Here is an 11,812-nt window from a genome sequence, read left to right as displayed (position 1 = left end):
TTAACGGCTTCAGTTGCATAAAAGTTGCTGGATGGCATTCAGAAAAAATACCCATTAAAATTTTGATGGGGTTTTTTCGTCTGAATGCTATTCCGGCCAATCAGATCTCTCTTGATATATATCATATCACAATTATTATGAAAAGTAGCGCTTACTATCATTTTCGAGAAGATTACTATTACTATTTCTATTATGATAGTGCTCTTATACCTGCTTGTACAAGTAAGAAGCATCTTATTCGAATCATCTGCTATTGAAATGTAAAGGAAACTCAGATCTAGTCTGATTTGGCTGATTCCATACAAAACATTAGGAATCAGCCGAATCAGACCGGATCTAAGTTTCACTACATTTAAATAGCAACATGCTCTTCAACTGTATAACATGCTCTTTAACGAGATGGAATCACAATCGACGTTTTTTTTAAAAAAAAAACCTGAGCCGTGGTATTAAAACCCATTAAAAAGATAATTTGATCGCATCTAATTCAATGTATTTGAGGGATTGTTACTAAAAGTTTGGTAATTCTTCTCTACTGTATACTTCCGAGACTGCCGCACTGCCTTGGTGGGCGATCGTTCTCGTATTGATTCAGGTGACAACCATTTCCTCGTGGGAAATGCATAATATAGATGAACGCATTCAAATGGAGTTTACATCCACGTGAAGGTGCGGATGGCACCCTTGGGGATGCTGGTCTCAAGCGCCATATCACCGACTTGGATCTCAAAGTCGGCCGCTTCTGTGTTCTCGTTCAGCACCACAAGCACCTTGCGGTCCTCGGGAGTCACGAACGCAGTGGCTTGTACGAACGAGTATCCACCCGTCGCACACTGATCGGTTGTGGATGCGTGAGAGCGCAACGTGCCGTCCTCATCGTTGAACGTCCACTTCTGATGGGGCACAATTTCAGCTTCACAAGGTGATGCAGTGAGCCGCACGCCGTTTTCCGTGGACGCGTGGTTGAGCGACAAGCAGTAATCACCCACACGGACACGACCAGTGTCTTCTTCAAACGTCCACGTCTGTTGTGTGAATTTGCACTGCACCATTTGAATCTCCTTACCCTGCCAGGCGGCATCAACCATGCCCAAGCAGAAGCCTGATCCAGTGACTTCAATCTTGCTATCATTGGTCACGTGCATTGTCTGGCGAGCGCTGCCGTCGCACGAAGTAAGAGCAGCAGGGTAGGCCCACATGAGCTGTGCGTCACCAGGCTTCTCGAAACGGGCCGCAACGTGGGTCTTGACGCGACGCGAGCCAACGGGGATGTACCTAGAGAAGTGCTGGATGAAGTAGAACATGGGCTGGATGTTGAAATCCGTGCCGTCCTCGGTCAGAATGATAGGAGCGTCGCAGTTGTTGCCCTGGTGGTTGGGTCCTCCCTTGTGGTCAAGCAGTAGATTCCAGTCCACCCAACCCACGACGTGGTTGTTCAGGTCCGTCATGATATCGTGGCCGTAACGTTGTGCTCGGAACCAAGCAGCGTCACCGTAGGCAACACCAGGACAGTTGCAGCTCTCTGTAGCCAACATGAAGCGGTTCTGGTCAATGAAATGGGTGTCATTCAAGCGTTCGTGATACGCCACTCCATCCATGTAGCGCTCCATGTCATACCAGTGGAAAGCCATGCCATCCACGTACTGTGCAGCAGTGGGGTGGTTGTAGATCGCCTCGGCCCATTGACGAACGCTAGCACGGTTGTGGTCGAACACCATAAGTGTAAGTTCAGGGTGGTCACGGTCGAGGACGGGACCGAGAAAGTCTCCGATGAACTCGGCCTGGTACGACGCGTTGTACTTGCAAGCTTCCCATGGCGCAGCAAATTCAGGTTCATTCTGGGGCGTTAGACCCCAGAACGGAATACCTTGCTTCTTGTATGCAGTGATAAACTTAGAGAAGTACAAAGCCCAAGCTGCGCGCATGTCGTCCTTCAGGCCCACAGGATCCATCGATCCAAGCATACTGGGGGTGTACTCATCACTTCCTCGCTTCATCCAGGCCGGTGGACTCCATGGGGCCAGGAACAATTTCATCTCTGGCTGACGCTCCAAAGCGCGTTTGATGAATGGGATCAACACGTGCTGGTCATGCTTAACGCTCATGTCAAAGTACAGCAATTTTGTGTCGTTCAGCACGTCATCAAAGCTGTACGAGTCAACTGAAAAGTCACACGAGCCCATCGGGATGCGACCAAAAGTGTACGCACTGCCCTTCTCCTTGTCGAAATAGAGCGTCAGAAGCTCCTCCTGCTTGTTTGGTGGCAACTTCTGGAACTGCAGTGCCGCCGCCTCGGTGAAGGCACCTCCGAAGCCCATAATCTCCTGGTATTTCCGCTCCAAATCAATAGCAATGTACGACTTTGCGTTCTTCTTTCCGCCGCGCTTCCACTTCAATTCGGTGACCGGTTCCATCATCCGAGTGACGTTGTCATTGTACGAACTCTGGAAACACGTGACCTCCGCACCCACAGCAGGATCGGCGGCCTTGAAAGAGCTCGTGGCCCCTCGCATCACCTCAGCGATTGCGTCTTGATGCACCGGACTGGTCCCCATCAAGGCCAACGTACTGCAGATGCCGCAGGTCGCCAGTCCAAATACTCCCCACTTCACGAAAGCATGGCGTTTGCTGTTCATCTGGTTGATCAGGTGCTCATCCACCGCCAAGGAGCTCGTTCCGTAGGCGGTAGGCTCCATGTTTGCGCGTGGATCGAAGTCTGGGTCGGGGTCGCGTTGGCTGGATCGTGGCAAATAGGAGAATGAGCGATCTCTCTTCGACCACATCGATCCTGAGTCAGCTTTGTGTGGTCAGCGAATGAGGAACGAAGAGGTGCGATTTGCAATCTTTGAGCAAGATCTGAAATTGAAGTGGCCGACCGTTTATTTAGCTTGCTCTTTGTATGCACCGATGAAAAGCCCTTCAAGGGCTCTCCACTCTGATAAGATTAGACAGGAGCAGAGCAGCGAGAATCGTTTCGCTTCTCTAATAAATGGACGCCAACCAATGCAGATATTCATCGGATACTATCCAACGTAAGGATATCGGGGCTCGAACAAGATCACTTCACTGACATGTATCCGTTGATCGCTGCCTCCTTTTGGATGACATCAGAACTAATTTTTGCACATGTATGTCAGTTGTTCGTCTACAACTTCCGTTTCTGATTTGCGACTTTGCTGCTTCAGAACTGCTACAGCCCCAATTGGGATAGCTCGTGCGGCGGTTAGAAGAAAAAAAGCTGATCTGACGTAAAACCTTTGCAGCCAAATGATCGATTTCAACGGCAGAATGCAATATCCGAACTGCATGCTGCTACAATTTACAACTCATTGCGGTAGTAGCGGCGCTATCTCGAAATTGTGAGCCCCAGTAAGCACGTTCACATGATAGTTTCCAGCAATACGGTGGTTGGCCGTTTCGGTGTCGCAACGTACTTCGCTGAACTTGTATAGCCGATCTACTGACGTAAAAAAAATCGGCAGCAGAGCAGCGAGAATCGTTTCGCTTCTCTAATAAATGGACGCCAACCAATGCAGATATTCATCGGATACTTCATATTCGCCTTTCCGTTTTAGTTCTTCGTGTGCCTAGTTATGTCTGGGTTATTAACCACCTTGGTCAGTGGTAAAACCACCACATGAGCTCCACTACGTAAAGAAGCTTCAGTGAGATAATATTTTATCGTTCTTGAAAAGAATGCGGGTCGTTTGGCTGAGATCGATCTAATAAAGGGTCTACCTAGTACTCCTCGCCTAGCTCCTCCTCCTCACCTTCACCCTCAGCAGTCTCAGCAGACACCTCCTCGTAGTCCTTCTCCAGAGCAGCAAGATCTTCACGGGCCTCTGAGAACTCACCTTCCTCCATACCCTCACCGACGTACCAGTGCACAAATGCACGCTTGGCGTACATCAGATCGAACTTGTGGTCGATGCGAGAAAACACCTCAGCAATGGCACTGGTGTTGGAGATCATGCACACCGCACGTTGCACGCGAGCAAGATCACCACCAGGTACAACCGTGGGAGGCTGATAGTTGATTCCGCACTTGAATCCGGTAGGGCACCAGTCGACGAACTGAATAGTACGCTTGGTCTTGATGGTGGCCACAGCGGCATTCACATCCTTCGGGACAACGTCACCACGGTACATCAGACACGCAGCCATGTACTTGCCGTGACGAGGATCACACTTAGCCATCATGGACGCAGGCTCGAACGCACTGTTGGTGATCTCGGCAACAGACAGTTGCTCGTGGTAGGCCTTCTCGGCCGAGATCACGGGGGCGTATGAACTCAGCATGAAGTGGATACGTGGGTATGGCACCAAGTTCGTCTGGAACTCCGTCACATCGACGTTGAGTGCACCGTCGAAACGCAGCGAAGCCGTTAGAGACGAGATGACCTGAGCAATAAGACGGTTCAAGTTCGTGTAGGTTGGGCGTTCGATATCCAGCGAACGGCGGCAAATGTCGTAAATGGCTTCATTGTCCAACATCACGGCCACATCCGTGTGCTCCAGCAGTGAGTGGGTGGACAGCACCGAGTTGTATGGCTCCACCACGGCGGTGGACACCTGAGGTGACGGGTAAATAGTGAAGCCGAGCTTGCTTTTGCGGCCGTAGTCGACTGACAGACGTTCAAGCAGCAGAGCACCGAGACCGGAGCCGGTTCCGCCGCCCACAGCATTGAAGACCAGGAAACCCTGCAGACCGGTGCAGTTGTCGGCCAGCTTACGGATGCGATCCAGCACCAGGTCGACAATCTCCTTGCCGATGGTGTAGTGACCACGCGCGTAGTTGTTGGCAGCATCCTCCTTGCCAGAGATAATCTGCTCCGGGTGGTAGAGCTGACGGTAGGTACCAGTGCGCACTTCGTCACAGACGCTGGGTTCCAGGTCAACGAGCACAGCACGCGGGACGTGCTTTCCTGCACCGGTCTCGGAGAAGAAAGTGTTGAAGGCATCATCTCCTCCCCCGATGGTCTTGTCACTGGGCATTTGGCCATCCGGCTGGATGCCATGCTCGAGGCAGTACAGTTCCCAGCATGCATTTCCAGTCTGGATGCCGCCCTGGCCGAGGTGGATGGAGATGACTTCACGCATGTTGAAGGTGTTGGAGTTGGAAGACTAGGTTGGTGTTCTGGAGGCGAAACTCGATGCTGGAGAAACAATGAGGAAGCTGGGTAAATGAAGCTTACTCGATTTCTTGGAGGTGCTGCAGGGTCTTGGCAGGAGATTTGAGAATGGACCGATGCAGTAGAAAAGGCTTCGTATGAGACCGGACAAAATTGGATCAAAGATCAGGAAAAGAAAACGACTCGCTCATTCGCAAACTAAACTTGGCGGTAACGGTCCAATTGTCTAAGTGCTTCTTCACAGAATTAGAGAAGACTATTATACGGGAAGGTTTGAAAATATGTAGTGATAATCACGGTATCGGCGCTGCATGATTTTTGGGAGTCAATTCCGCAACATACTCTAAGAGCATCTCCATCGCACCACTGTATCTGGCAGAGATAATGTGGAATTTTCGCTTCCACCACACCACGCTATCTGTATCTCTGATTTTATCTTCTCTCCAAATTGTGGAGACGACTCTTCAAATCGGGACATATTTGAAGTGGCATCTACATTTGAAGTGGCATCTTTACATTTGAAGTGGTTGAAGCGCTCTGCGAATGTATCTGGAAACAGTAGCGCGCCTTTGCGGCGCGGGGTCACTAAACTACCGTAGTAATTCGTTATGTTCAGATCATTACCGTAAACCACGGGCTCAGTGCGACACTGGTAAAAAGTTTAGTTGTTGATAAAATTCACAATCCTAGAAAAAAATATTTACGACGTATAAAGTAAGACGAGATGGTCCACTGGACGGAGTGCGTTCCCGCCACAATGACTTCCTGGCACTCATTTTACTTATTTTCGGGCGCCAACCATGCCGAGAAGGCCCAAAAACAGGAACCGCAAGAAGATTTTGGTATGGAAACACTGCATACAATTCGATTTTAATATTTATTAACATCGTCTACTTACACAGGCACGAGTGCAAGTACACCCTGCTTTGATGTAGTCTTGTAGTGATCTTGAGTGTCGGTGCTTGCTTCGTAGGCTTCAACGGCTCGGGGTGCGATACAATCTGTAAGTGTAAAAGTGGGTCAAGCCGACAGAAAAAAAATGTAATGATGAGCGGATTCCGAAAAAAATCTATCTGTTAGCTTTTCTCTTGGTACTTCCTCTTGGAATGTTGATAATCTGCGTTTAGGCTGCCTTCTGGGCTAGTTTATAATGTTTAATTCGGTGACGTTACCAGTTGAACGAATGAATCTTTAGAAGCGACAGAGTAGTCACTTTTCTCCATTGGTCAAGAAATGCCCCCGCCGGACACGGCAGATGTTGAGTCCTCGCGAGTTCAAGCGGCTTAGACTTCCGACACGCACACAAAAAGGAAATGCGTGGCCAGCAATTCTGCTAGAGTTCGCGACCGAAGACCGATTGTCGTGAGTGGGTACGGTTCGCACCGTACTCCTCGCTCAACCGAGGGAGCGCAGCTTCAAGGTGATGAGCTCTGGGAGGTGTCGCCCACCGGAGCGACTGCACGCGACAGCTTCTATGAGCGTTTGTATTGAGACGCAGAGCAGTCATCAAGGAGCCACCCACTGGCATTTGCAGTTCGAGCATCGAAGCCAAGGACGCTAAGTCCAAGGGTGATGGCGAGGAGGGGTGGCATGGGAGCCGGCGTGCGCTTGCAGTGGCACGGAGCGCGCCTAAGGATGGTTGGGGTGTGTGGAGCGTTCGTCGTGAGGTTGCGTGCGAGCATCCTGTGTGTACGGCGACGTCTTGAAGGAAGAGGTGGTGTGGAGCGCCGCCCACGAATGTTTGTGAGGTTAGTTGAAAAAGGATCAGTCGTGAATTAGCTGGAAACCAACAAATGAGGCTTTATTTCCATATTGACTTTACTTGTTACATTTAGCTACCGACTACCAGATCTTCGAGTTCAAGCCTTCCGATATCGCTTCGTTGCAGTCTCGCCCCATTCAGGGACGACTCGCGACAGCGATACCCCTTAACTATCAGATACGGATAACCCGACGCCAACATATGTTGCAAACATGCTACTTTTGCCCAACGTTCAGCTTACATTTTGAGGTTGGCTGAATGTTGAGCGAGATAAAATCGAGCAACGCAGTACCGTGGAATTAATCCGTTGGGGGCTGACCATAAATAGGTGGTGTCAGACTTGAACAAAATCCAAAAGTAATCACATGCCATTTCACCCCAAATCACATGTGATTTTCCGACAAATAGCATGGTATTTGATACGAGTTTTTAAAAGGGCGTGTCAGAGTTGCGCGGGAAATCTTGGAGCTCGGCGATCGTTCGAAAAGTCACACCCTCGAAATGCCCAAGGTCAGTGATCGACAGGCGCTTAAAGATGAAGTCGTTGATCTATTCTCTCTCGTCATTCTTGAAGAAGAGTTTGATGAAGACCTCGGTGGACGTTCTCCGTTTGATGACTGGGTTGGATGCTTCACTGTCGAATCAAGCGTGGAGGAGCTATACGAAGTCCTGGCGCAAGTTATATCGTGGCGCTTCTTGAGTCCAAGAGTGAATCGGGCGAGAAGTCGAGGATTTGCAAGAGAATTCTTTCAAAATTTAAATGATGAGGAGTTTCGGAGCCTCACACGCACTACAAGAGAGTCATTCGAGTTCATTTGTGACTTGATAGAAACCCATCGCGTGTTTGCCAATGATAGTCACTGCCCACAAGCCTCGATGTGGCTTCAGCTTTTATTTCTCATCCGTATCCTATATTGCCCCTTGACCTCAACCCAGTTCACGAGAACACACTAGTCCTCCGGGGTCATATGGACCTTAGAGGATTCAGCAGTAGCTTTGTGCTTTCCTAGCATATCTACGCAAATAACGAGTAGTAAGACAAGCTGCAACATATCGGCTAGGCCGGTTCAACGGACCGAAGCTTACCAGCCACGATTTGAGGTCTCGCTGGAGTTGCAGCACCGAAGTTAAATCCGCTAACGCCGTGAGGGTGTTCCCGCTTGGATCAGCACCACAGGTATTGTCTTGGATAGACGAAGGTAAACAGCCTTTGCAGCGCACGCGAGATGTTTCCTTTTGACTAAGAACACGTTTAAGGGATTTCATATTCCGCCAAATCGCACCTGTTATTTCATAATCACCCACGGTGGGCTAGGGTTGGTAATTAACCGTTAATTGCCAGTTAAAAACCGTTAATAACATTTACATTTGATGTGCACATATTATTCACACTTGATGTTCACCGTTAATATTGAAGTTTGCACTTCTCAATTTGCAGCCTCGCTTGCACCATGAATTGAGATCACCCCAAGAATACCCCCTCTCCACAATGGACATCTATGCATCTCTCCCAACCCCGACGGATACCGCGATGGCCGACAACGCAGCACCCGATGTGGATTCGATGCGCCCTGAGCAATCCGTTCTTCATGCACCCGTGGACGAACTCGAGATGCCTGCGAAGACGCACCTGGGTCCTGCGCGCCAGTCACCGCATTGCGGAAAGACAGACGGCGAGTCGGTGACGGAGAGCTTGGACCTTCGGTTCCAGGCACCGTCGCCGTTTTGAAACCATTAGCAGTGGCAGTGGTGGTCACAATAGATGGCTGAGAGTCAGATTCTGAGGCGCGCTGCTCGGTGTCCATAGAAGCCCGTAGCTCACCGGCCTCCTGCCAACCCGGGAAGCTCTAGCAACTATTCGCCGTCTCTATGACGAGCCGGACAAGAACCCTGCCGTGATTCTCGCGGCAGCGAAGCAAGCGCAGCCAGATGACAATTCCTGATGCCCTCTTCAGCAACACCGCCCCTGTCTCGTCGGGTCTGTTTGTCGTTTCACGACCGGCTCTTGTCATGGGACTAGCAGCTGTGAAAGACAAAATCGTTGTCCGCTAGGTGGTGGCGGATGGAGATATCATCCATGTCCACTGCAGCCTCTCAACTCGCTTCTCTTATACTTGAGAACGGATTCCGCCTTAGCTAATTTTTGCGGGTCAGCGCTGCCAGTTTACGGGACGGTCCCTAACGTTCGAGTCGTTAAACCCGCTCTCGGACGCGTTCTACCTCGACATTCTCGGGGTGCGTAGCGACGCCGTGGCAAGCCGCTTGTTTACGAGCTTTCTTGAATATGGTTGTCAGCCAATCAATTTCAACTTCACGTACCGTGACACGGTCTCAACGATCACCTCTGGTATCGTCAGATACTATTTCAACTCGTCTACGTGTCCTACGACCCTTGTGATCAATGGGCAGGTCTGTGACCAAGTTAACTTCGGTGGCATGTTGTACTCTGTACGAGCCCGAGGCGCTCAAGCTACCCAGTACCACCTAACCCCGAGCAAACTGTCTCAACACTGTCTGGAGTTCAGCCTTCCTACCCACAATGCCCAAGACGGCGGCGCGGACGCACCCGCTCCTCGAGGCGAGAAGCGGTGTCGAAGTGCGACGGAGTCTTCAGGTTCGGCGTCGGTGATCTCCGAGTGCATGGTGAGTACTTCGAAGGTAATTACTACCGATTCCCACGCGGACAAGTCAGATTCTATGGGGAGAGCCGGAGAAAGCATTGTTGAGCTGTCGCCTAGCTCGGCGTTCGCATCGCCTCCACGCAAGCGTCTGGCTCGGCGTCAGTCGACGGGGCCCGTATCGCAGCCACCAGCATTTACATCGACTACTTACTGGGAGGAACTGGACAAGTTCTCTTTTGAACTCTTCGCACAGACTTTGACTGTCGGAGAAGAAGACGATAGCCTTCGTGTAACCGTTCAGCCTATTTCTTCTCCGGAGTCAAGCAGTACATCAACCGAATTAACGCACCTCACAGAAGTGCGAAAAGGCAAGGTACGTCACGCGAAGGCGCCTACGTCAATTGGCACGACTCTTACCTTTCTTAATGACGACATCGTGCTGCAGCAATCGCTCCTTGAGAGAGAACTGGCAGAACCGATAGCATCTGAGGATCTCGTCCCTTCTCGAGCCGAGGAGCGTGCGGTTACCACTGATGACCTGCGGCGCAGTATGAGCAGAAGCAACATCCTCTTTCTAGGCAAGCTTTTTTCGATTGACGCGGACGAAAAGCCCGCTGTTGAATGACTTCATCCGCCTTCACCTGATCTCTCGGTCGGTGGCGGCTGGTTCCTGCGCGTCTATCGCTGAAAAATGGGTGCAATATTTCGGAGACCAGTGCCCCAGGCCTCGAGCAGAGCTCTTTAAAGTGGCAGATAAATGGCTACTAGACACTACGGACTTCGGTCTTTATGGAATCTCGGAGGCGTTAGCTCTTTTTGAGCTACTGGTTATGGCCGTGGCTCCTGGAATCTACGCAAACGACGAGTGGCTCCACCTTATTTGCGGATTTTCTTCCCCGTATATCGGAGGCGCATCGACGCGCCTACTCCATCCTAATGCTCTACTCGGCTTGTTGCGGAGCCAAGTTGGCCATAGGATCATGTCTCACATGGAGTGCATGGCATTGAACGACCCCTGTGTCGACCGCATTCGCGCGTTACAGGCGGCTTCCGAATGGCTTCCCTGGGAAACTAGCGTGCTGCGCCTTGCAGAGACCCAACTGGGTACTGCCTGGGCAGCGGGGTCCATCCCCATGGTGTCATCACAGGTGGTGACGGTTTGGAACGACGCTGCGCTGTTGTCCGTTAATACTACGGCATTAAGCGCAATGGTAGGAAGTTCATCGAGAAGGTGATCTTCCAGTATCACATCATCGGCGTCCAGGAAACCAAGTTCCGCGATGTCCATCATCTGTCTTCAGCCTCCGACCATTGTTTATTTGTCAGTGACCGCAACAGCTCCAGCCCTGTTCAAGTAGGGCCTCGGAGTGGCGGCGTCGCAACGCTGTTGCATCCCGACCTACCGGGTGTTGGGTCAGCGGAAGAGGTCAGGCAAACTACTATTCCTGGACGTTACCTTCTGATTCGACTGGTACACGCGGGGTCAACTGTCTACATCCACAACATTTACGCCCCCGTAAATGCATCGGAGCGCTCCCACTTCTACCAATCTCTTCCAGTTGAATTTGATCAAGACTCCCATCATTTGGTTCTCGGTGACTTTAATGTGGCGATCGACTCTATTCTGGACTCCCGTGGGGTGTCCAGTGTGTCAGATACATCTCGCGGATATCTGCTTAGCTGGCTGTCAACGCTTAACGTTACGGACGCGTGGCAACTTCGGTTTCCGAGCAGGCGGATATTCTCCGGCCCTTCGCCTCGAATTAACCGGCTTGACTACATCTTTATCAGTGACGACTGGGTTGACTCGACGTTTGACGAAGCGAGATATTTTCAATTACCACATAGCGGGGATCACCTCGCTGTTCGGGTGGCCTTGGGGTCCCCCAGTCGTCGCCCACTATCTGCGTATTGGCGCCTAAATCCCTCAACTCTCCAGGATGACGCCGTTCGTCAGATTATTATACAGGACATAAGGCAGCTCCAACAATCAATTCGACATACACCGAGTCCAGGACTTGTCTGGGAGGGATGGAAACGGCGAATAAAGTCTCTGCTCCAGCTAGCCCAGGTGAAAGCGGGAGCTCAAGAGACCGACATTCTTCGTGTGTATCGCTCTCACGTGACGAGAAGGGAACAAGCGTACGAGGCGAACCCAAGCCACGAGACAGCTGAACCATTAACTGAAGCGATTGCAGCGGTTGAATCGCTCGAGGTCGACCGCGGTAACTAGTGTCGTTCTACCGGACGGCTCAGAATCAGACGACCCTGAGGATATTAGTGATCAATTTCGGTAC

The 11,812-nt window shown here is 50.9% G+C and overlaps 3 protein-coding genes across 3 annotated transcripts; 1 reads left to right on the top strand and 2 right to left on the bottom strand.

Moving 5' to 3' along the window:
- Positions 1–441: 441 nt before the first annotated feature.
- PPTG_08507 (hypothetical protein) lies at positions 442–2,833 on the bottom strand. The gene has a single exon (XM_008902620.1). It carries the CDS (start codon positions 2,781–2,783, stop codon positions 654–656), a length of 2,130 nt encoding a protein of 709 aa, XP_008900868.1. The 5' UTR covers positions 2,784–2,833; the 3' UTR covers positions 442–653.
- Positions 2,834–3,738: 905 nt separating this feature from the next.
- On the bottom strand, positions 3,739–5,100 carry PPTG_08506 (tubulin alpha chain; the record flags this gene model as incomplete). Its single annotated transcript, XM_008902619.1, has 1 exon — positions 3,739–5,100. The coding sequence occupies one exon, from the start codon at positions 5,098–5,100 to the stop codon at positions 3,739–3,741; it is 1,362 nt and encodes a 453-aa protein (XP_008900867.1).
- Positions 5,101–8,383: 3,283 nt separating this feature from the next.
- PPTG_22253 (hypothetical protein) lies at positions 8,384–11,748 on the top strand (the record flags this gene model as incomplete). The annotated part of the gene is made up of 6 exons (XM_008902834.1): positions 8,384–8,575; positions 9,049–9,129; positions 9,190–9,888; positions 9,961–10,038; positions 10,094–10,672; positions 10,735–11,748. 6 exons carry the CDS (start codon positions 8,384–8,386, stop codon positions 11,746–11,748), a joined length of 2,643 nt encoding a protein of 880 aa, XP_008901082.1.
- Between the last annotated feature and the right edge of the window lie 64 nt (positions 11,749–11,812).

This window comes from Phytophthora parasitica (assembly GCF_000247585.1).
Source record: "Phytophthora parasitica INRA-310 unplaced genomic scaffold supercont2.14, whole genome shotgun sequence".
In the NCBI taxonomy this organism is placed as follows: domain Eukaryota; phylum Oomycota; class Peronosporomycetes; order Peronosporales; family Peronosporaceae; genus Phytophthora; species Phytophthora nicotianae.
The sequence above is the reverse complement of the archived record's forward strand: the minus strand, read 5'-3'. Positions and strand labels throughout refer to the sequence as shown.

What these genes read in the sequence shown, in the direction of transcription:
- PPTG_08507 (XM_008902620.1), bottom strand. Translation starts at nt 2,783, where the DNA reads ATGTGGTCGAAGAGAGATCGCTCATTCTCCTATTTGCCACGATCCAGC.